At 35.0% G+C, this 26,294-nt stretch overlaps 1 protein-coding gene and 1 long non-coding RNA gene across 2 annotated transcripts; both read right to left on the reverse strand.

Moving 5' to 3' along the window:
* LOC128559139 (NADH dehydrogenase [ubiquinone] 1 alpha subcomplex subunit 13-like) lies at window positions 1-25,949 on the reverse strand. The gene is made up of 5 exons (XM_053550315.1): window positions 25,799-25,949; window positions 9,977-10,055; window positions 6,758-6,829; window positions 5,930-6,023; window positions 1-120 (listed from the first exon to the last, which is right to left on the reverse strand). The coding sequence occupies exons 1-5, from the start codon at window positions 25,881-25,883 to the stop codon at window positions 1-3; spliced, it is 450 nt and encodes a 149-aa protein (XP_053406290.1). The 5' UTR covers window positions 25,884-25,949.
* On the reverse strand, window positions 15,644-22,437 carry LOC128558928 (uncharacterized). The gene is made up of 3 exons (XR_008371966.1): window positions 21,442-22,437; window positions 20,679-20,847; window positions 15,644-20,193 (listed from the first exon to the last, which is right to left on the reverse strand). It is a non-coding gene; the product is annotated as an uncharacterized LOC128558928 (long non-coding RNA).
* Window positions 25,950-26,294: the final 345 nt, after the last annotated feature.

Below are 26,294 nucleotides of genomic sequence, written 5' to 3' on the forward strand. Positions count from 1 at the left end.
TTAAATTGGGTTTAAACCCCTCCATGTCCGAATTCTTTCTCTAAAACTAACTTTGTCCTCGTGTAAAGACCTCTCATTTTGCATCATTGCATCAAACATATTCTGTTCGTTATGGTATACCTGAAACGAAAACATCATTCAGTGACCAAAAAAATTCTTACAAATTTTTTGCTTTTTCGTTAAAACTGTTTTACCAAAATCGTCACGTTAAAAATGCATGTTATTAACCTCACTTTTTCTACAATGGTAAACCCCATTTCCCAAAAGGGATATTTGACTTCAAAACCTTTCAACCTTTTTTACACGTGACCAAACGAAAGGACTTAGGTCATGGCCGCGCTGAAATTTTGAATGTCAATAAGGGGAAATAATGCTTCTTTTTACCACATGAATATTGCCCCCTTGAACAAAACATATTTTTAAGACGTCGCATTCAATGTTACACAATGATTACCCGCTAAAAATGAAAGTATGAATTTTAAAAAATCAAAAAATTTTAAAAACTTTTCTTTTGGTTTAGTTTTGTTCGGTAAAATAAAATAAATACCATAGGCAGCTTGTTTACTTATATTGTCAACCCTCGGAACAGAAAGTCACCCTCGGCTTCGCCCGGGGGACATTCTGCCCCGGGTTTACAATATCAAGTCACACAAAAAAGCGCCAATGGTATTTTTAAAAAGTCAAAATTTTCGATAGACCAAGAAAAAGGCCATTTTTACTACGTTTTAGATTTAAGGACACATAAGAATCGAAACAATGATACAAAATTTGGGGTTTTTTCCTAAAATTAACACTCAAAATTGGTCACATGGCCAAAATAATTAACCCGGCTAACCCTTGTGAAAATACTCCACTCATAAACCTCTTCCCTGTATTAATAACGTTAAAAAACACGGTTTTTCTAACATTTTTTCTTAAAAAATGTCCATTGGAACTCGTTGAGTTTCGATTCCATAAGGGAAAAAAGTTCCAACGAGACATTTCAACAAAGCCGTTGTCTATAACTTCAAGTAGTATGTTAAGCTGAATATTCAGGTGCTCTTACTCTTTCCTAATCAAATATTTTCATTAAGTTCTGTTGTTACTTTGCGGTATATATTTTTCAAGAATAAAAGTCTAAAAAGACTTGCAGTTATGTCTCCAGACTGAAAATATTAACCTTTACCCTGCTAAATTTCTAATATGGACTGGTCTATCGTTCAGTTTAGGCAGTACCCTTTATTGTTTGAAGGGGTGTTCTCTAAATATTTTAGACTGAATAGCAAACAGTGCAGACCATGATTAGTCTGCACAGATGTGCAGGCTGATCTTGGTCTGCACTGGTCGCAAAGGCAGAATCATTTGCCACCAACAGGCTAAAGGCAATAAGATTTTTTTTCCAAATCCTCAAGTGAATAGGAGAATGATTCAAAGTCAACTTTTTCTAATCACTTGGCCATAGAAAGAATTGACACTGCCTATTGTAGTCATTTTCCATACATATCGTAAAATATAACAAAAAAAATCACAAACCGTTATTTTCGGACAATTCGACACAGACTATACTGTATACAATTTATAACTCTTTTTTTTTTAAGTGACAAGTTTATCAATAAAGATCATTTCTGTAAAATATTGATAATATCAAACTACTGGTTCTATAGAATAATATATTCAGGAACAGAAAAACAAGTTTAAATCACAGTGTCCTGATTTTTTAAGTCTATAATTAAATTGCTTTACATGTGAGTGGGAGCATTTTATTTTTTTCTCTTGAAAATGAAATCTTCGATGAAGTTGTTCCAACAAAATACATATCAATTTGGCATGGCCTAGGTATTAGCACAAATTAAAATTCTGATATAAAATGAACACAATTTAGCTTAACTTTTGCACATTTGTTAAACAGGAAGTGATGGCGTAACGTCATTTATCCGGAAAATGTAGAATAAAGTCTGGATTCGGCACAAGGAAATGAAAATTATTTTATGAATTAATTGCAACCTGCATGTAAATTTATTACAATGGCACTGTTGCTTTATTTCAAAAGTCAAAATATAGTATTAAAACATATGACACGTTAAATAATACAAAATAATGTCTTAAAATTAGTGTGCAATGTCCGGTTCACTTTAATCATGGTCAAATATCTTAAACAAGAGGACCATGATGGTCCTGAATCGCTCACCTCTTCCCACATGACCCAGTTTTGAGTATGACGTTGTTATTTCTATTATTTGACATAGTGACCTAGTTTTTGAGCTCATGTGACCCAGTTTTGAACTTGACCTAGATATTATCAAGATAAAAATTCTGACCAATTTTCATGAAGATCCACTGAAAAATATGGTCTCTAGAGGTCACAAGGTTTTTCTATTATTTGACCTATTGACCTAGTTTTCGAAGGTACGTGACCCTGTTTTGAACTTTACCTAGATATCATCAAGGTGAACATTCTCACTAATTTTCATGAAGATCTCATGAAAAATATGGCCTCTAGAGAGGTCACAAGGTTTTTCTATTTTTATACCTACTGGCCTAGTTTTTGACCGCACATTACCCAGTTTCGAAACTGACCTAGATATGATCAAGGTGAACATTCAGATCAATTGAAAAATATGGCCTCTATAGAGGTCACAACGTTTTTTCATTATTTGACCTACTGACCTACTTTTTGATGGCATGTGACCCACTTTTGAACTTGACCTAGATATCATCAAGATGAACATTCTGACCAATTTTTATGGAGATGCATTCACAAGTATGGCCTCTAGAGAGGTCACAAGGTTTTTCTATTATTTGACCTACTGACCTAGTTTTTGACCGCACATGACCCTGTTTCGAACTTGACCTAGATATCATCAAGATGAACATTCAGACCAACTTTCATACAGATCCCATGAGAAATATGGCCTTTAGAGAGGTCACAAGGTTTTTCTATTATTTGAACTACTGACCTAGTTTTTGATGGCATGTGACCCACTTTTGAATTTGACCTAGATATCATCGAGATGAACATTCAGACCAACTTTCATACAGATCCCATGAAAAATATGGCCTCTAGAGAGGTCACAAGGTTTTTCTATTATTTGACCTACTGACCTAGTTTTTGAAGGCACCTGACTCACTTTCGAACTTGACCTAGATATCATCAAGATGAACATTCTGACCAATTTTCATGAAGATCTCACGAAATATATGGCCTCTAGAGAGGTCACAAGGTTTTACTATTTTTAGACCTACTGACCTAGTTTTTGACCGCACGTGACCCAGTTTCGAACTTGACCTAGATATCATCAAGATGAACATTCAGACCAAATTTCATACAGATCCCATGAAAAATATGGCCTTTAGAGAGGTCACAAGGTTTTTCTATTATTTGACCTACTGACCTAGTTTTTGAAGGCACATGACCCAGTTTCGAACTTGACCTAGATATCATCAAGGTGAACGTTCTGACCAATTTTCATGAAGATCTTTGAAATATATGGCCTCTAGAGAGGTCACAAGGTTTTTCTATTTTAAGACCTACTGACCTAGTTTTTGAAGGCACCTGACCCAGTTTCGAACTTGACCTAGATATCATCAAGGTGAACATTCTGACCAATTTTCATGAAGATCTTGTGTAATATATGGCCTCTAGAGAGGTCACAAGGTTTTTCTATTTTTAGACCTACTGACCTAGTTTTTGATGGCACGTGACCCAGTTTCGAACTTGACCTAGATATCATCAAGATGAACATTCTGACCAACTTTCATAAAGATCCCACAAAAAATGTGACCTCTAGAGTGGTCAGAAGCAAAAGTTTACGGACGGACGCACGGACGCTGCGTGATCACAAAATCTCACCTTGTCACTATGTGACAGGTGAGCTAAAAAAGCAAAAGGACCTATACTTTTTATTTCATAAAATTATAGGTCATGTCTTTATTCACAACTGTGAGAAGTTGCATCAAAATCTACATTGTAGAAAAATTTCTATTCGCGAAAATATTATGATTTTCTCATAGGCTCCCATTATGAAATATTGCATGAGGTCCATATTTTTCAGATCAGACTAGCAAAAAATCAAGCACATGACCCTATCTTTTTTCTTTGCTGAATTTTCTAGGTATATTCTGAAGTTTTGAAAAATCAGAGTTTAATCAAATTCTATATTGTAGAAAATATTTCAATCCAAACATGCAGAACTACCTTAAGAAGATACAGAGTAAACATAAATCTGAGCTATTTGATCCTTGACCTCTAAAGCTGATCTTTATTGTACACTCAGAACATCATCTTAATGAGGATAAGACCTGGCCCCGTGTTCACAAAACGTTTTCAGTCTCAGCTGAGTTTGATAATGAAACTTTATTTGTCATTTATACCAAAATAGTATGTTTAAAACTTAATTTTATACTCAAAATTATTTTCAAGTGGCTATTCAGTATTGATGGTCTATCTCAGATGGAATTTATCCTTGCAGTTTTAGCAAAATTGATATTAAAATATCAAACTCAAACTCAGCTGAGATCGAAAAATGTTTTGTGAACACGGGGCCTGATGCTAGTTTTTATGGAAATCTTTGAAGCGGTTTATCAGATACGGAGTGGACACAAAGTTGAGCTATCTGACTTTGAGCTCCAAGTGTGACCTTGACCTTAGACTGAGTGAACTCAGCACTTCGCTCTGAACATTATTTTGATGAGGGAAATATTAATTTTATGCTAGTTTTATGAAAATCTCAATGTGTTATAGAAGATACGGAGCAGACACTAAGTTAAGGTATTTGACCTTTGGCCTACAATTGATATCTTGACCTTGGACCAAGTGACCTTCGTTGTACACTCTGCATGTCATCTATATGAGGTTAATAACTGATGTAAGTTTCATGAAAATCCTCAGAGCGGTTAAGAAGATAGGAAGCTGACACGAGAAGTTGAAGGACAGAGGGACATGAGTGAATCCAATATAGCCCCCATATACTTTGTACCTATGGGTATAATAACAATAAAATGTGGTCATAGACTGCTTGTTTTGACTGCTACTGGTGCATACCAGTGAATGCAAGTGACTAAGTACCATATTTTCTTTGTAATTATCTTCACTTTAGCAATTTCATTGATAAATTTATTCTTTCTACAAAGTAAGAGGCAGAAGGAAAATTTTTCAAGGAGTTTTGGCTGAAGTTCAAGCAATTATTTTTAAATTTAAGTACTTGGTCAGATTCTTTTTTCAAAATTTAAATAATTTTCAAGGACAAGCATCAAATTAAACTAGAGCTGCTTTTGAGAAAAGCGCATGTCTCCCACAACTGCCTAATCATCTGAATAGCAGTATATGGGTCAACCATGCCCCAAGACCTCAACTGTCTTATCAGACTTTCAGTGCTTTGATTATCAAAAACAAGTTTCAAGGACCATTATTCCGAAGTGCCTGGGCCGATTTGGCTAGTTATCGAACTTGGCCTAGGACTTATTGGCAAACACATTTTGTTCAAGTTTGGCGAAGTTCGGATGAGAAATGTTCGACTTAGAGTGTGGACAAGATTTGTGACAGACACACACAGACAGGAGTAAATCAATATGTCTCCCACACCACTGTGTGGTGAGAGACATAATGACTTTCAAGGACTAAGAGTAAGAGACTACGCGAACCCTGTATTAACATCTTTTCAAACAAATTAAGACATTCATTTTCTGATACACTTTTGGGGACAGCAGTTCTTTAAAATTCAATACTGTGAAATCATTAATATTCGTGGGGGACTAATTTTCGTGGATTTCGTGGTGTTGTCAATCCATGAAATTTAATCCCAACGAACAGGTAAAATTCCCATTCATTTTATGGTCAAAAGTTGAAATCCACGAATTCATATCCCCACGAAATTGCCGTTTTGACCAAAACCACGAAATTTCATGCCCACGAAATTAAATGATTTTACAGTATGTCGGAAGTGAAACCTACTTTCTCTCCCTTCCATTTGCCCAAATCCCAGTTTGGTATGTCCTTCATGATATCTTTCTCCTCAGCTCTCATGTTCATAAACTGCTTCAAATTTCTGAAATTCAATTAAATATAACATGTAAATACCTATTTGTCATCACTTTTTTCTTTTGTTTAAATTGCAGTATAGATCAAAAACAAAAATTTTGTTGCTGGATAAAATCATTATTTGGAGTCCAGATGGGAAGAAACTGAAGAACACCAAACCCAAACAACTATAAGTCTTATAGGACTTTGCAACTTTGACTGCAGAAGAAGCATTATTTCATGCTGGGCAACCACCGACCTTCCATAAGTCAGCTGGATGGATTCCTCACAAAAATTCAATATCCTGAGTGATTTTTTGTTGTTGGATTTAACGTCACACTGACTCAATTATAGGTCATAATTATGGTGACCTTAAGGTATTTATGGTGAAGGAAGACTCCAGATGCCCCTCCAAGCATTATTCCATCACAGGTGGGCACTTGCGTAGAACCATCTACCTTCTGTAAGCCAGCTGACGCTATGAATTATTACTTGTGATGCAGAAACAGTGAGTTTGTTGCGTTTTATCAGCTTAGTTTTTTTAATTTTGGGGAAAAAAGTAGCAGTGATTTCCCCTCATTTACAAGATCTGTCATTACTTTAACTTCTCAGAAAAAAAGCATGTGCGTCTTACAAACATTCAGTGGTATTGAAATCTGGGAATACCCCTGCCGACTCATATAATTATTTCACCTGTTCACTCGCTGAAATAAAGACATACAATACAAACATCCTCTACTTATCTCAGTTAAATACACGTACAATCTATCCGATTCTGCAGTGATGAAGGGTACAAGTGCTACTCTACTGTCGTATTCTTCAACCCATTCTAACCTGTAAAACAGTAGGTAAGTTATACATATAATCTGATGTTTTCACACACATTTTTATAAATTCATTAAGATCTGGGTTCCACTACTAATTTAGACGGAAGGGAGGTAACAATTTTAAAACCCTTCATTAAAATCAGTAAACTGCTAACTAAAGTAATACAAAGGCAACACAAATACCTTTGAACCAAATCATGCAGTAAAAATAATGCCATTCTCTTTAAAATGTGAAAATTTTAGTGTGATAACTAAGGGAGACTATTTTGCTAAAAATTCAGCAGAGTTATGGGACCTGTTATGGGACTTCATTGTTATCTTATGTTATTCACATATCTTTCACTGTGTAAAGTCGCATTAATTCTGTTCAGTGAGATCAACAGTTATTCCTAACATGTTAAAAACTTTAAACAAGAGGGCCATGAAGGCCCTGTATCGCTCACCTGACCTACTGACCTAAAGATTATCAAGATTAACATTCTGATCAAGTTTCATTAAGATATGGTCATAAATGTGGTCTCTAAAGTGTTAACTAGCTTTTCCTTTCATTTGACCCAGTGACCTAGTTTTTGACCCCACCTGATCCATATTTGAACTTGACCTATAGATCATCAAGATCAACATTCTGACAAAGTTTCATTAAGATAAGATCATAAATGTGGCCTCTACAGTGTTAACTAGCTTTTCCTTTGATTTGACCTGATGACCTAGTTTTTGACCCTACATGACCCAGATTCAAACTGGACCTTAAGACCATCAAGACTAACATTCTGACCAAGATTCATGAAGATACAGACAAAAATGTGGCCTCTACAGTGTTAACAAGCTTTTCCTTTGATTTGACCTGGTGACCTAGTTTTTGACCCCAGATGATCCAATATCGAACCTTGTCCAAGATTTTATTTAGGGTAACATTCAGACCATGTTTCATTAAGATTGGACCAAAATTGTGACCTCTAGAGTGTTAACAAGCTTTTCCTTTGATTTGACCTGGTGACCTAGTTTTTGAAACCAGATGATCCAATATCGAATTTGTCCAAGATTTTATTGAGAGTAACATTCTGAACAAGTTCCATTAAGATTGGGCCAAAATTGTGACCTCTAGAGTGTTAACAAGCTTTTCCTTTTATTTGACCTGGTGACCTAGTTTTTGAACCCAGATGACCCAATATCGAACTCATCCAAGATTTTTTTGAGAGTAACATTCTGAACAAGTTTCATTAAGATTGGGCCAAAATTGTGACCTCTCGAGTGTTAACAAGCTTTTCCTTTGATTTGACCTGGTGACCTAGTTTTTGACCCCAGATGACCCAATATCGAACTCGTCCAAGATTTTATTAAGGGTAACATTCTGGTAGTTGTGTGTTTTATCTCCTCTTAAAGATATGTATCATAACATGTTTAATTAACCCTTACCCTGCTAAACTTCTAAAATGGACTGGTCCATCATTCAATAATGTGAATTTGGACAATACCATTTATTATTCTAAGGGGTGTTCACTGAAAATTTACTAACTGAATAGCAAACAATGCAGACCATGATCAGGCATGGATGTGCAGGCTGATCTTGGTCTGCACTGGCCGCAAAGGCAGAACCACTTGCCGCCAGCAGGCTATTAAAAGGATAAATGAATACCCTTCAGCATATTAAGGAACATTGTATATCTGAGCATGTCTTCTGATCCATACAACCTGTATTAAAGTTCAATGCACTACCTTTATTAGTTTCAGCAATTTTTGAATAAATCAACAATTTTGCTACGAAAAGGGATTTTTTTTTCAAAATAAAAGGCAGAGTTATGGAACTTGATATGGAAAATAAAATTATGATCTTTTAGAAGGTTTCAGTGAAGTTTCAATCAAGTGCATAAAGAGGTTTCAGGAAATGACAAGAAATATCAATTTTTAGACATTTTCAAACAAAACAAGAGTGCCAGACTGTCATAAAATACGCCCGCCATCAAACTTGGCCTAATTCAAGGGCCATAATCCAAGTGTGCCTGGGGTGATTTGGCTGGTTATCGAACTTGGCTGAGATATTATGCCCACAAACTTTGTCAGCAAGTTTGGTGAAGATCGGATGAAAACTGTTAAGACTTAGAGCAGACAAGGCTAAATTCGCAGATTTCGAGTCACAAACATTATCTGTAGACAAGTATGGGGAATATCAGATGAAAACTGCAACTTAGAGCCGACAAGGCTAAATTGGCAGTTTTTCGTGTGATTCAAGGGCAATAATCCAACAGTGCCTGGGGCAATTTGACTGTTTATTGAACTTGGCCGAGATATTATAATGCCCTCAAACATTGTCACCAAGTTTGGTGAAGATCGGATGAAAACTGTTCGACTTAGAGATCGGATGAGGCTAAATTAACAGATTTCGAGTAATTCAAGGGCCATAGTCCAAGAGTGCCTGAGGAGATTTTGCATTTTTGAACTTAGCTGAGATATTATGCCCGCAAACATTGTCACCAAGTTTGGTGAAGATCGGATGAAAACTGTTCGACTTAAAGAGCGGACATGCTTTTGGGGCTGACAGCCTGCCCGCCACAGGTGTTGACATAATACACCCTGCTCTTTCAGAGATGGGCATATAAAAAGAAGAAGAATTTCGTTGTAACAGAAGTCAGAGTTAAGATGCCTGCTAAATGGACTTGACTTATGACAGATTCTTACAAAATATTTAAAAGTTCCAACTCAATATTGTCACTGACTTAATGCATCTAGTTTGTTAACATATTTTAAGCTAAAAAGGGGAATATATATGTGTAAAAAAAAAAAAAAAAAAAAAAAGACTAATGGAACATGAAGTTTAAACTTTCATGATTTCAAATGTGTGTGTGAAATTTCACTAAAATGCACAAATAAGTTTCAGAAGTACAGAAAATAATGTCAATTTCAGGGAATTTTCCAATCAAAAAGAGAGAGATAATTCTGTCAAAACAAATCTGGCATGTCAACTTGTCTTATGTCCCTTCAAACATATTGTAAAGTTTCCAAATGATACAATCATGTATCAGTTCCTCAAATGGGAAAAGACAGGGACAAACAAGATCCCTATATATAGCCACCACCAAACTTTGTCTTGGAATAATTATCTAAAAATGAATATTTAATAGAATGATTGAGCAACAAACGAAGTAATAACACTAACCTCTGTTTTTTTTGTACAAAGTACAACCAAGTGAAGCCTACTGCTTTCATTGCAAGTATGCCTCCAAGTATTTTAACACCTGAAAACAGAATGTGAATTTAAAGATAATCTATAGACAAGTTGAGATTATAAACTTAAATTTACATTTCGTCATGCCACAACCACAGTATGCTGAAGTGCTAAAATTTTGACAACTATTTCCAGCTTTAGAAAATAGAAAAAGTAACAAACTTAAACCTTTTCGGAAAGTTTGTCTTTGCTGGAAGCCTTATTCTTTAGGCAAAATTCAGTGACTTATTAAATAATCAGACACAAAAGTCAAGACAATATGTTGATGTCCACTTTATGTTGATGATTTCATTTTTTCTGGATGGAAACTGTTGGAGTTGAGTGCACACTGTTCTGATGAAGTTGTAATGTTTCTAAGTAAAACTGACTGACAGACACGGGCATCAAAACTTAACATAGTACGTCCCTTCAGGCATATAAAATGGGGTATAATTTTGTAAAATTGCAAAACAGAGTTAGGGAACCTGCACATTGCATATCAGCTCATGACACTGGACAAGTGTGTGAAATTTCAATCTATTCCCATTAGGGGTACTGAGAAACCAGCTTACATATATATAACAAGAGCACCGCCTTGCGGGTGCTGACGCTCATCTGATTTTTTTGTATAATAGAAATATTGTCCTACCCATGATTTTCTAAGTCTAAAAAGGGCCATCATTCTTGCAAAAAGCAGGATAGAGTTATGTTTCTTGATGTACAGTGTCCGCTTATGATGGTGAAAAACTGTTGCAAGTTTTAAAGCAATAGCTTTGATAGTTTATGAGAAAAGCTGACTTAAACATAATACTCAACCAAGAAAACTGATTTTCTAAGTCCAAAAGGGGCAATAATTATTGCAAAAAGCAGGATGGAGTTATGTTTCTTGACGTACAGGGTCAGCTTCTGATGGTGAACAAGTGTTTTAAGTTTCAAAGCAATAGCTTTGATAGTTTAAGAGAAAAAGTTGACCTAAACATAAAACTTAATCAAGAAATCTGATATTTTCTAAGTCCAAAAGGGGCCATAAATCTTGCAAAAAGCAGGATGGAGTTATATTTCTTGCTGTACAGGGTTAGCTTATGATGGTGAACAAGTGTTGCAAGTTTTAAAGCAATAGCTTTGATAGTTTAGGAGAAAAGCTGACCTAAACATAAAACTTAACCAAGAAAACTGATTTTCTAAGTCCAAAAGGGGCAATAATTATTGCAAAAAGCAGGATGGAGTTATGTTTCTTGATGTACAGGGTCAGCTTATGATGGTGAACAAGTGTTGCAAGTTTCAAAGCAATAGCTTTGATAGTTTAGGAGAAAAGTTGACCTAAACATAAAACTTAACCAAGAAATCTGATATTTTCTAAGTACAAAAGGGGCCATAAATCTTGCAAAAAGCAGGATGGAGTTATGTTTCTTGCTGTACAGGGCCAGCTTATGATTGTGAACAAGTATTGCAAGTTTCAAAGCAATAGCTTTGATAGTTTAGGAGAAAAGCTGACCTAAACATAAAACTTAACCAGGCAAAGCCGATGCCGATCAAGTGATGACAATAAGTTGTGAATAACTCATTTTTTTTCTCAAAAAATCAGATGAGCTAAAAATGGAACCAAAAACTGCAAACTTTAAACAAGAGAGCCATGATGGCCCTATATCGCTCACCTGTTATCATTGCACTTGAGGGCAAGAAGGTCCTCAGAAAAAATATCTAAGTCCAAAGGACAGTAACAACAAAGGGAAGAAATTTAACCGAAAAGAAAAAAAAATTCTTACAAGGTACAGATATGTCAAAATACACCTAAAAATTGGAGGTACCATCCATATTGTACCACAGAAAAGTGGTCTCGGTTTTTCCCTACGGCCAATAATAAAAAAGTTACTAAAAATAAGCTATTTATAGTAACGTAAAAGGGAAGTAAAAAAAAAATTATTGTAAGTGAATAAAAGAAGGATCTGCCAAATAAATCTGTTGACATTAATGAAATTTCAGATCAGTACCTTCATTAGTTACGGAGATATACCCATTTTAACTTGAAATAAAGGGAGGTAATTTGACATAAAATCAGTCCATAGTTATCTACCCTGATTGGCTCAGTCCAACTAATGACAATAATGAAATTTCAAATAAGTCCTATAAGTACTTACTGATATAAATCCATTTTGATTACAATCAGGGGAGGTAATCAGATATAAAATAACTCTGGAACCTACGATTGGATCTGATTTGTCATGGAATCCAAGATTTATTGTTGTTGAAGATATTTTGGAAGTTTGTATCAAATAAAACCATAAATGAAGTCTCTATATGGCTGCAAAAGCCAAAATAGCCAATTTTGGACCTTTAAGGGGCCATAACTCTGGAACCCATGAAGGAATCTGGCCAGTTCAAGAAAGGAACCAAGATCTTGTGGTGATACAAGTTGTGTGCAAGTTTGGTTAAAATCAAATCATAAATGAAGCTGCTATTGTGCAGACAAGGTAAAAATAGCTAATTTTGGCCCTTTCAGTGGCCATAACTCTGGAACCCATAATTGAATCTGGCCAGTTCAAGAAAGGAACCAAGATCTTACGGTGATACAAGTTGTGTGCCAGTTTGGTAAAAATCAAATCATAAATGAAACCACTTATCGTGCAGACAAGAAATTTTTTACGTACGGACGGACGGGCTGATGACGGACGAAGGGTGATCACAAAAGCTCACCTTGTCACTATGTGACAGGTGAGCTAATAAAAACATACAAAAAGACTTAAATAATATGTATTAGACATAGGTTATGGTGTTATATTATATTTAAATTACATTTGATGACAAAATAGATTGTGCAAATAAAATTTAAATGATCATAAAAGTGTCTTTCGGTAACGCTTTATGTAGATCTAGCTCGATACCGAAAGACACTGTGAATAGCTTTAAATACATGTTAAAAGATTGAGATTAGATGTTTTATACACAGATTATGGTGTTATGAAATATTAAAATTATATTTGATGACGAAATTGATTGTGCAAATATGATTTTATTGATCATAAATGCGTCTTTCGGTAATGCATTATGTAGCTTATGTATCACAGCAGGGCTCTCGTTTGCTTTTTGGGACTGGGGCCAGGGTCCATGGAAGGGGCATACCTGTCAAGTCTGATGCTTGAATCGTGATTCTCACGAATTCAAGGTTTGATCACGACTTAACGAATTTGGAGCATTTTCTCACACTTTCTAAAAAAATCAGACCAAAAAATTTGTGAACCACTTATTTTCTCTAATTTGCCATCTGGCATCATTATGTTAAGACAGGATGAGACAACAATAAACAGAAAACACATGTCAAGTGTCATTTTCAATGCACTGATTACGTAACGGACCTGCTGAAACTGGTTCTGGCCAGTTTTTGCTTTAACCGAAGCTTCCAGAGAGAGATTGTACCAATCAAATTGATGCGTTAATTTCCGTATGACTACGAGCCAATTACGTAAAACATCGATATTGAGTGACTGGTTACTATTTATGCTATTCGTGGACACTGCATTGTCGGAAAAGTATTAGAACCATTCGCGCACTGACTTGGACCGTACTAAAAAAAAAACATGAAGATGCCAGAAAAAAAAGATATTATTCGATCACAATATACAACACGAGGGAACTATAGATTTCATGGCTTTAGAAATAGCAACAATGGACCAGTTTTGCTTCTGAAAGTCTATTGTCAAAAAAAAGTGAAGTATGTTATGCACAACCGTTTTTCTGGTGCAGGTTTCAAACCGAAAGTACATTTCAAATCGAAATTAGAATATGTAGATCAGTGAGACGTTTTTGTATTAAACATTTAGGTTCATAGATACATTTTATATCACAGCTGTAATAAAAACTCAATTTTAACAGTTTCACTGAAGAAATCACATTATCTTTTTATTTGTTTTTTAGAAAACTAAATTTTCTTGTAGATCTATCATGAAATAAAATTAACCAAAAAATTCATGTGTTTTCCATATAGAATGTGTTATAGCAAGGCAAAAAAGGGTGGACCTGAAATTCATATTAATGGTCTCAGAAAGCACCAGAATGCATATTTTCATGTATATTTAAAAAAAAAATTCTTGTGGGGATCCCCCAACTCCCCTGGGGGACACCCTCTCCCGCACCCACCCCCACTCGTCGCAAACTAGCACAAATCTCACTCTTTCATATTTTGGAAACTTGACAGGTATGAAGGGGGGGAATTTCGCACGATTTTTCAAAAAAAATCTTTTGAGGGGGAATTCAAACGCGAAAAGAAATGCAAACAAATATAAACATTCTTTTCAACTTTACTGACCCAAACCTGAATTCTGTTAATTATAAACTCTGTTGTATGAATTCTGCCAAATATAAACAACCTTATTCAGACATCACACTTCGTATTTTTTTCTCTGAGCCACTGAATTTTCGGAAACAATAAAATTTTAAGGCCAACAAATCAACTGCAAAGCGCTTAGCACTGATGTTCTTGGACTTGAGGGGGGAATTGTTTTGAAATGGGGGAAAAAAACATACCATTTTGAGGGGGGAATGGGGCCGATATTCGATATTCGGCCCCAAATTTTGCTAAATGAGAGCCCTGCACAGAAAGACACCGTGAATCACTTTAAATTCATATTAAGATTGAAATTAGATGATTTATACAATATTATAAAATATTAAAATTATATACCTAATTCTCGATATTCTGTGGTTTTTCGTTCATTCCGTGGCTCTCAAAATTACGCTTACACAAACAAGTGCCACTGCCGCACATGTCCGATGTTCGTTCAAGTTTCTCAGAAAGTTAAACAAAGACTTGTGAGCATCCAAAAATGCGCAATAAACAGGTTAGTATAGCTTATTTACTTAAAAATATGGAAATGTGAAAAAAAAACAACAACTTTTCAGTGCTAAGGAAAAAGAGGGTGGCACACAAAAACTTTTATTAAAATACAAACATGCAAACCGATTGTGACAAAATTGTAGCAACACATTAAGCAGTCCCATAACTAAACACTGAGCAGTGTAATTTGTCAATGTACCCTTCACCATAGCGACCATCAATTAGCCAATCAGAGCCACGGATTCAACGAGAAGCTGCCAGCTGATCCGGACCAATGTAGGTCAACGTGCATGAGATGAGATTTTTCATTTTCTGTCATAGAATACCTTGTTGATTGTTTGACTTAGCAGGGGTTATACTGAAAGGTTGCAGCTACTTTTGGTTAAAAAACATCATGTGAATACCCAACATCAAATGCGCATGCACAATTTTAGCAATTAAGAGCCACGGAATTACGAGAACACAGCATATTTGATGATGAACACAAGCAAAGGGGTCCGGCACATGAGAGGATTAAGTTTAATGACTTATTTTTGAGTCCTAGAGCCATAATTATGAAAAAAATCATACTAATATTACTACTCCCTAGACAAGGGTTTTTACCCCGCAGAAGCCATGTTTTCAACTACTTTCTTTACATGGCTATGAAAAAAATATTATCAGATATTTTCCCATTCAAACATTGCATTCAGTTATTCAAATGAATCAACTTTTAAAATTACCTCAACATATTTTCATATATTTATGTTTTTCCACAATTCGACATCGTACCGAACAATACTAACAGCGAATCCGAAGTCTAACAACCGCGTAACAACGAATAAAGATATAAGCAGTCAGTAAAATCAACGTTCTGTACCATTCGCAAACAAAACAACCATTGCAATATGAGTTTTAATTGTGACCATGACTGAGAAAATGGGTCCAGATGAGGAATTTTGACATTTTCAGGTTTTTGCATATTTAGAAAGTATATTCATTCAGAAATAAATCCTGAAAATTTCAGATGAAAATCTTCAAAACTGTCAATTTTATGGCAGATTTTGTAACCAAGATATTAAAAATGAAAACAGTACATTTCAGTTATCCTTTCTTTCTAGTTTATTTCTCACATACTGGTAATGGCTAACAATTCTGAAATAAATTTATCTTTTGTTACAATTATATGATATAAGTAAGATCCCTTCTTAATACACAAAATGATAATCAATTAAAATCTACAACAATTTCTATAAAAATATTTCTAAAATTGTGTTACCATGGCAACAAATATATTAAAATCCCTTTTCTATGATAAAACTTTAAAAAAAACATGTTCGCTTGAAATAAGGATTTTAAAAAGCAAAATATTTTAAGGCATATGTATTTACAAAAATAAACTGAAAATTTCCGATGAAAATATTGATAATGTTTGGTTTTATGACAGTTTTTGTAACATGGGTAATAACCACAAGAATAAGATAGATTTGTAATTGTTTCTTCATAACTTGTCTTTTACATGCTGGTAATAAATGACTACCTTGGAAAAAAGGAACCTTCAATTACTATGAAATTTTATTTTTGTGATGCTTACTTAAAACAGAAAAATACAGCTAATTTAAATCTTTCATATTTTCTATGAAAACATTATTCAAATTGCGTTACCATGGCAACATATGCAATAAATTGCTTTTTCTACAACAGTACTTAAAAATAAAAGCTTAATTTAAAATAATGTTTCTTATAAGTTGAATATTCAAGTTATTTTACTGACTGCTTATATCTTTATTCGTTGTTACGCGGTTGTTAGACTTCGGATTCGCTGTTAGTATTGTTCGGTACGATGTCGAATTGTCGAAAAACAGATAAATATATGAAAATATGTTGAGGTAATTTTAAAAGTTGATTCATTTGAATAACTGAATGCAATGTTTGAATGGGAAATAAAACAGAAAAATATAGCTAATTTAAATCTTTCATATTTTCTATGAAAACATTATTCAAATTGCGTTACCATGGCAACATATGCAATAAATTGCTTTTTCTACAACAGTACTTAAAAATAAAGGCTTAATTTAAAATAATGTTTCTTATAAGTTGAATATTTAGAGGTTTATGTATTCAAAAGTAAAATTTGAAAATTTTATGTGAAAAGATATAAAATGTTTGGTTTTATGACAGATTTCGTAACACGGGAAATAACCTTAAGAATAAACTATTTCAGTCGTTGTTTCTCCAGTTTGTGTTTTCACTTACTGGTAATCACTGGCTATTTTGAAATAAATGAATCTTCTTTTACAAAGAATATTTAGATATTCACTTAAAGTGCAAACATCTAGCTGGCTAAAGTCCTTCACATTTTCTATAAAAACATTATTAAATTATGTTACCATGGCAACATATGCATTTGATTCTGTTTTCTACAATAACACTTTAAAAATGAGCTAAATTAGGAAAAGTGTTTCAGATAACTTGAATATTATAAAATGGTATGTATTCAAAAATATTATCTCAAAATTCCATGTTAAAAAAATTAAAATGTTTTGTTTCATGACAGTGTTTGTAACATGAGTAACAACTATAAGAATAAGACATTTCTGTCATTGTTTCTTCATAACTTGCCTTTTACCTGCTGGTAATAAATTACTATTTTGAAATAAATGAAACATATATTACTATTGATTTTTTATTGTTTATGCTTATCTAGAATACTAGAAAGTACTGGATCGCTCACCAGAGTAATATGTTTCAAATGTCAAACTGATGATTTTTAGAAATTTTTTGGAAAATTTTCTGATGTACAATCAAGTAGCCCCTGGGGCGGGGCCAATTTTACCCCTGGGGTCATGGCTTGAACAAAGTTTGTAGAAGTCGACTAGGCAATGTTACATATCGAATATCTAAGATCTAAGCCTTCTGGTTTATTTTAAGCAAATTTATGAAGATTTCCCTATGTACAATAAAGTAACCCCTGGGGCTGGGTCAATTCGACCCTGGGGGGTCAAGATTTGAACAAATTTTGTAGAGGTCCACTAGGCAATGCTACATGTCGAACATCTAAGCTCTAGGCCTTCTGGTTTATTTTTAGAAAATATTGAAGATTTTTCTATGTACAATCAAGTACCCCATGGGGCGGGGCCAATTTGACCCCGGGGGTCATGATTTGAAGAAATTTTGTAGAAATTTTGTAGAGGTCTACTAGGCAATGCTACATGTCAAATATCTAAGACCTAGGCCTTCTGGTTTATTTTTAGAAATTTTTTGAAGATTTTCCTATGTAAAATCAAGTGACCCCTGGGGCGGGGTCAATTTTGACCCTGGGGTTATGATTTGAATAAAAGTTGTAGAGGTCCACTAGGCAATGCTACATGTGAAATATCTAAGCTCTAGGCCTTCTGGTTTATTTTAAGAAAATTTTTGAAGATTTTCATATGTAAAATCAAGCGACCCCTAGGGCGGGGTCAATTTTGACCCCGGGGGTCATGATTTGAACAACTTTAGTAGAGGTCTACTAGGCAATGCTACATGTCAAATATCTAAACTCTAGGGCTTCTGCTTTTTGAGAAGAAGATTTTTTAAGGTTTTCCTATGTAAAATCAAGTGACCCCTGGGGTGGGGTCAATTTTGACCCCGGGGGTCTGATTTGAACAAAATTTGTAGAGGTCCACTAGGCAATGCTACACGTGAAATATCTAAGACCTAGGCCTTCTGCTTTATTTTTAAAATTTTTTTGAAGATTTTCCTATGTAAAATCAAGTGACCCCTGGGGCGGGGTCAATTTTGACCCCGGGGTCATGATTTGAACAATTTTAGTAGAGGTCCATTAGGCAATGCTACATGTCAAATATCTAAGGTCTAGGGCTTCTGGTTTTCGAGAGGAAGATTTTTTAAGATTTTTCTATGTAAAATCAAGTGACCCCTGGGGCGGGGTCAATTTTGACCCCGGGGTCATATTTTGAACAAAATAGGTAAAGGTCCACTACGCAATGCTTCACACCAAATATCTAAGCTCTAGGGCTTCTGGTTTTTGAGAAGAAGATTTTTTAAGTTTTTCCTTTTGGTTGCCATGGCAACCAGAGTTCTACATGGAATTCAATTCTTTGAACAATTTTTAGAGAAGACCATCCAAGGAACATCCCTGTGAAGTTTCATCAAAATTGGCCTGTTGGTTTAGGAGGAGATGTTGTTTAAAGGAAAGTGTGGATGGACGGACGTCGGACGGTGAGTGATCACAATAGCTCACCCTGAGCACTTTGTGCTCTGGTGAGCTAAAAAGTATTTATATTAAGTTAAATATTTGAAAGTACAAGTATTCAGGAAAGAAATCTGAAAATTTCACATAAAAACTTTAAAACAGTCATGTTCTGTAACAAAAGTAGTTATCATAAAAATAAACATTTCAGTCATCCCTTTCCTCATAATCTTTTTTCACTGGCTAGTTATAACTGACAATACTGAAGAAAGTGAACATTCTTTTACCATTACATTATATACTGTAGATCCCTTATTGAAATACAAATCCATAATTTCAATGAAATATAATTTTAATTATGTTACCATGGCAACATACAAACTAAATTCCTTTTTCTAAAAATACTTTAATAATTAACACAACAGCTTAACTTTTGATGAAGGTTACACTGCTACAAGCTCTGGTGAAAAGTAAATATTTATTTCCAGCTAATACTTTAATGTAGGTAACTGAAACTACAACCTTTACTTGATGTTTAACCTTAACAGATAGACACATCTATATGAACAGCAAAACAGGCTTAAGTGTTGTATATTAAAACGTTTGAATTCAACAACAATTTCTATCTTTTATATTCACTTCCTTTTTTTTTGTTCTCAGAAAAATCCTCGTCAATCCAATTTCAGTTCAAGTGGTTTGGGACAAACAGAATCCTTTGACTTTTCAGACAAATGCTATTCTCTTATGAGTTCATACAGGTACCATTGTCAGGCTTGTGTCATTCCATGTCAATAATATTTGTTTGGCAAGGGGGAGTAGATTTTAGTAAGTTAACTGGACTGTCACTTTTAAGACTAACAATCCAGGTGTTTCTGCAGACATGATAAAGTGGTAATACTTGGTTATCTTCTTCAAAAGTTTAAAATATTGTGATAAGATATTTCCCCGCTGGTAGAATGTGACAGGATTTAAATCATTGTTGACCAACTGTGCAGTGTTATGACCTTTCTTTGATGACTGACACACTGTGTCAGCAATATCATGTATTATTAAAGGTCTCAGCATTCACCCTCCTCCACAGATTCTTCTAAATTCAAAAGTGCAAGTCAGATTCAAACTTTGCATGGTCTGTGATCATTGTTGAATATTCAATCGATCTGTGATATCCTGTAACAAATAAGTAAAACATTTTATTTTAAATAATTAACCTGGGAGTCGCTTTATTTAATAAAAGCAGAGTTATCACTGTTTGATAATAGATGATTCTTACAACCAGTGCTCTGAAAATATTGACAAACAGACTGACAACAGCGTGCTGTCAGTATATATAATGTACTTTGTTTGTAGATTTTGTTTACTGCAAATAGGATGTTCTAAAACAATTTTTTTGCATTTATTGTGTTAACCCTTAACCTGCTAAATTTTTAAGATGGACTACTCCATCTTTAAATAGAGACAGTACCATTTATAGCTTATAGGGGGTTCTAATAAAAAATTTGCTAAGTATCAAACACTGCAGATCATGATCAGACTGCACTGATGTGCAGGTTGATCTTGATCTGCACTGGTTGCAAAGGCAGACATAGCTGCCTCATGCAGCCTAAGGGTTAAAAGTATACACTGTTTTAACAGCTATCAAAAATGGTTGTTACCTAGTAAAACTCTCCACAGACCATACCACAGCAAGATGTTATTTCTATTCTAGCTAGCAGCATTGTCAAAATGGAATACCAATACAGGTAGTGATGTACCATTCTCACAAGCTGTCTGCCCCTTAACCAACTGAGTTGCTTTCATAAACAAGAGAAAACACTTGCCTTCCTGCAAAAAGATTTAAAAGTCTTTGGTAAAAGTATCTGTTATCTTCATGTATCTCAGGAACCTTTACAGTCTTCATTCTAATCCATATTCTTGGTGCAATAAAACTGGTAAAAAATTTCAATCACATAACAATGTCTATGTCAAGAATGGGTTAATTAAATCTGAAAATAATCATATTACAATTAAACTAAATTACAATTAATTGATTTACTTCAAATAATTAATTAAAATTCCTATTATTTAGAACTATTCTGATGAGATATCAACTTATACACATGTACATGTAGTGTTAAGCAGTCAAATTATCCATGTACTAGTGCCACAAACTTTTCCCAGGCTAATAGCCAATGTAATGAAGACTTTACACCAACTGATCCTCCTCAAAACCAGATTGTTGAAATTAAATTTCAATAATGACAGTTTTGTCAGTTTAAGCCATTCAATAGTCATAGTACATGTACATACATTGTACAAATCATTAGTGTAGAAGTAGATTTATTTTGTATTGGCTCCAACAAAATCTAGACAGAGGTATAAATAAATAATATATTGCATTAAAATTATAATAAGAGCCTTTAGCTGCATGTTACTTACCTGATTCCACATCCAAAATATGTTCCATTTTCTTGAGATCTTAAAATAAACAGACCAATTTCCTGGCTGTTGTAGGGTATATGAACCAGCTGTAGTGGAATGAACCATCAAAGGAACACGAATATTATCTGAAAGAAGATACATTACATGTACCGTAAACATCACTAAAAATCAAAAACTGACTACTAAATTAATAATGTGATTTTGAAAGGTTTCATTAACTTACCACAAAATACTTTAAAAGTTATTATACTATGAATCTATTTTTTAAAGGATCATATTAAATTGTTTTACACAAAGCAAGGCTCAAAAATTTCAAAAATAAGAAGATTTTCATTATATGGCATAAATTCCCACTATCCATATGCAATCATCCTGTTACAAAACATTCTGAATCAACAATAATGGAAAGAGAGTAGTCACCAGACAGAAATAACATGACTTATGAGACCCACAGCAAAAAACAGTTACCATTTTATAAACGGAAGTGTCTAGACATCCGGTAACCAGAAACCTAGCCAGTGTTCTAGCCGACCGGTAACAGGACGCCTAGCATATCCTATCCTATAGGGGTTTTCTAGGCATCCGGTAATCAATTTTAAAATGTTGTATAAGCCTTACAGGTGAATATTCAAACTTATGCCAAAAAATATGATACAATAAATTAATTCATTACAGTATTCATATGTAAAAAGATCGCTGAACAGCTAGAAAAAAACATTAGCGGAGAGGCTAGTCGTCTTCTTGCCGGACAGCTAGAATGCAGGGTAGTCGTCCGGTTACCGGACATCTACATATTTCCTTTTAAAATACCTCGGCTACTACTGTGAGAGGGGACTTTTCGAGAAGTCATGTGACATAGGCAGGCATCTATAAGTCTGCATCAAATTTATTAATTATCATAGCTACATGTATATTGACTTTTTATTATTGTTTTTTTTTTTAACATAAATAATGCTTATTAGTCTATGGACAATGAAATAATTTGATGAATCTTGGTCACCTTGAGTAAGAAGCTGCCTGCCTTCAATAATCTTTGTGATAACCCAACTGGCCATTTTATATCAAATACACAGACATAGTGAAATCATCTGTGTTTAGTGGCCACAAGATAAATTTCATAAATTTCCCTCTTATGCCTTATGTTTTGGATTCACTTCCGGGTAAATTTTGTTTTGTTTGTTTGTTTTGGGTTTAACGCCGTTTTCAACAGTATTTCAGTCATGTAACGGAGGGCAGTTAACCTAACCAGTGTTCCTGGATTCTGTACCAGTACAAACCTGTTCTCCGCAAGTAACTGCCAACTTCCCCACATGAACTTCCGGGTAAAAGACAGACTTACTTCAGTGAAAGTTTCAAATATAGTAGAGAATCTACATTAACAACTGTATATAAAAGGTACTTACCAAATCACTAAACAGTATTACAAGTCTCAGATCCCTTCATTGTTGAACAAAAGGCAGATAAACAAAAGTAAACTTTACACGCTTCCCTGATAAAATCCGAAACCGGAAACATATTGAAGGGGAAACCGAAATATTTTGCCTCAGGCATAATACCACTATTTTTTACAGGTCTGATGTCTAAATATTCTTTCTCTAGCAGGCTGTTATCAATCATGTAACAAGCAGTCGTACTTTAACGGTCAAACTTTCGCTAATTAAAACATGTATAAGAAAGCTGCGCGCGTAAACTTGGCGCAACTTTAAACGTCGTTTCTCGATATTACGTCATGCCGCATCTGGACCGGTTTTCAAAGACGACGTCACAATTAAAAACTACAAACTAACCGCCAAAGTTGTACTTACATAGCACCAACATCGGCCATAATCCTTGTTTCAAACTTTTTTCTTTCTAAAATATCTAACCGCTACCATTTTGCTTCGTACGTCATATGTTTGCACATACGCGCTCTGATTGGCTCACTATTTTTACCTGACCAATCGGCGACTTAATTGTACTATGGGTTTTTCCAGAGTCGCGTGATTTGTAACTTAACAGCTACTTTGATCGAATAAAAATAATGAAGTGTTGGAGACAACCTTGGCTTTACAGGAATTGAACTTTGCCGGTTAGATTACTGTTTTTATTAGTCCCCAACTGGTTGAAAACCAGTTTCAGGGACTATAGGAATGCGCTTTTCCGTCATTCCGTCCGTCCGCAATTTCGTGTCCGGTCCATAACTCTGTCATCCATGAAGGGATTTTAATATTACTTGGCACAAATGTTCCCCATGATGAGACGACGTGTCAAGCGCAAATCCCGGACCCCTAGCTCAAAGGTCAAGGTCACAATTGGAGGTCAAAGGACAACATGGCTTTTTTCCTGTCCGGTCCATAACTCTCCCATCCATGAAGGGATTTTAATATTACTTCAATACTTGGCACAAATGTTCCCCATGATGAGACGACGTGTCATGCGCAAAACATGGACCCCTAGCTTAAAGGTCAAGGTCACAATTGGAGGTCAAAGGTCAACAAGGCTTTTTTCCTGTCCGGTCCATAACTCTCCCATCCATGAAGGGATTTTAATATTACTTGGCACAAATGTACCTCATAATAAGACGATGTGTCTTGCAAGATTTCAGACCCCTAGATAAAAGGTCAAGGTCACACTTAGCAGTCAAAAGTTAACATAGCATGAACAGGGTCTGTTTCGTGTCCGGTCCATAACTCTGAAATTCATTAAGGGATTTTAATATCACTTGGCACAAATGTTCCCCATGATGAGATGATGTGTCATGCGCAAATCCTGGACCCCTAGCTCAAAGGTCAAGGTCACAATTGGGGGTCAAAGGTCAACAGAGTTTTTTTCCTGTCCCGTCCAAAACTCTGCCATCCATGAAGGGATTTTAATATTACTTGGCACAAATGTTCCCCATGATGAGACAACATGTCGTGCGCAAAGCCCAGACCCTTAGCTCAAAGGTCAAGGTCACAATTGAAGGTCAAAGGTCAATAAGGTTTTTTTCCTGTCCGATCCAGAACTCTGTCATCCATCAAGGGATTACAATATTACTTGGCATAAATGTTCCCCATGATAATATGACATGTCATGCGCGACACCCAGTACCCTGGCTAAAAGGTCAAGGTCACACTTTGAGATCAAAGGTCAAGAGGAATTTTTTCCTGTCCATATATATATAACTTTGTCATGCAAAACAGGATTTAGATATCAGTTGGCACAAATATTCTCCTTGATGAGACAACATGTTATGCGCAAAACCCAGGCCCAAGGTCTAATGTCAAGGTCACACATAGAGACCAAAGGTCAGACACAAGAATGACTTTGTCTGGAGCATTTCTTCTTCATGCATGGAGGGATTGTGATGTAACTTGGCACAAATGTTCACCAACATAAGACGGGTTGTCATGCGCAAGAAACAGGTCCCTAGGTCTAAGGTCATATTTAGAGGTCAAAGATCAAATTCAAGGATGACTTTGTACGGAGCATTTCTTCTTCATGCATGGAGGGTTTTTGATGTAACTTGGACCAAATGTTCACCACCATGAGGCACCCTTGTTTTTAGAATTACGTCCCTTTGTTTTACTATAAATAGATTTTATTGTAACTTTTTTATTACTGGTGGTAGAGAAAAATTGAGACCACTTTTCTGTGGTACAACATGCATTTTACATCCAATTTTTAGGTGTATTTTGACCTATCTCTACCTGGTTAAGAGTTTCTTGTGGACTTATATAGATTTTTTTTTTAATTTCCCTTTGTTGTTACTATAAATAACTTATATGGTAACATTTTTATAATCAGCCAAAAAAAAATTCAATATGAAAACAACTGTGGGTTTTTATATATGCACATTTTAATCCAAGTGTGTTGTTATAACATATTATTGTATATATAGTACAATATTGTTTATACATCATTGACAGTATCAGTTCATTATGTTATACTGCAGTAGAGAAAATTAGGTGCCTTCCAGTAGGGCAGACCCTTGTCTAGGGAGTAGTTATATTAGTATGATTTTTTTTCATGATTATGGCTCTAGGACTCAAAAATAAGTCATTAAACTTAATCCTGTCATGTGCCTGACCCCTTTGAACACAAGTGAATACAGCAAAAACCAATCTGTTTATCCGAGCTAAAATGTTTTCTCCTAATCAGTCATAGTTATTCACACCTTGATAAAAATGTGCGCAAAGTTTCAAAGCTGTAGCTCTTACAGTTTTTGAGAAAAGGTGGACCATAATAAAAATATAATCATACCCCACCCACAAATTTTGTATTACTTGCAGTCGAAGGTCAAGGTTTTCAACAGAATTTCTTCGTACGTAGTAAATTAAAATATACAGGCTATTTCCTTAACGAAAGAGGGTAAAAACATCTCTATTTTCCATACCACTAACTCTTTTTCTTGTAACTCTGGTCCAGTCAATGTCCTTGTAACCTCCTGGAGGCGCTCTATCCTGACGATAAGTCGCCATGTTGGAAGTTGCCTCGGTATATTCCACGGATTTCCAAATGTATACGGCTCCAAGTTAGTCTGTATTCAGTAACGTATAGTTCCAGGGAAGAAGAAGTTCAGGTGATACCGAGTTCGAGACTAGGGTATGAGGAAGTTCAAATTTCTATAGTGGGTATGAGATGACCATGGTCAACATAAACAAGCTGCTGTTGAATATTATACAGGAATAATGAGGGAGTATTGACCCCCAATGTTTTCCAGTAGATGTTACAATACACATTTTATTTATTGCCGGTACGGCACAACAAATCAACATTAGCTATGCATAGCTTTTGACCGTTGTTTGTCACTTACACTGCTGGTAAAATCATAATTATTACAAACATATGCAGCTCTCTGCACACTTTCGATCTTACAGGCAAGATATATG

This window comes from Mercenaria mercenaria, chromosome 8 (assembly GCF_021730395.1).
Source record: "Mercenaria mercenaria strain notata chromosome 8, MADL_Memer_1, whole genome shotgun sequence".
Lineage (NCBI taxonomy): Eukaryota > Metazoa > Mollusca > Bivalvia > Venerida > Veneridae > Mercenaria > Mercenaria mercenaria.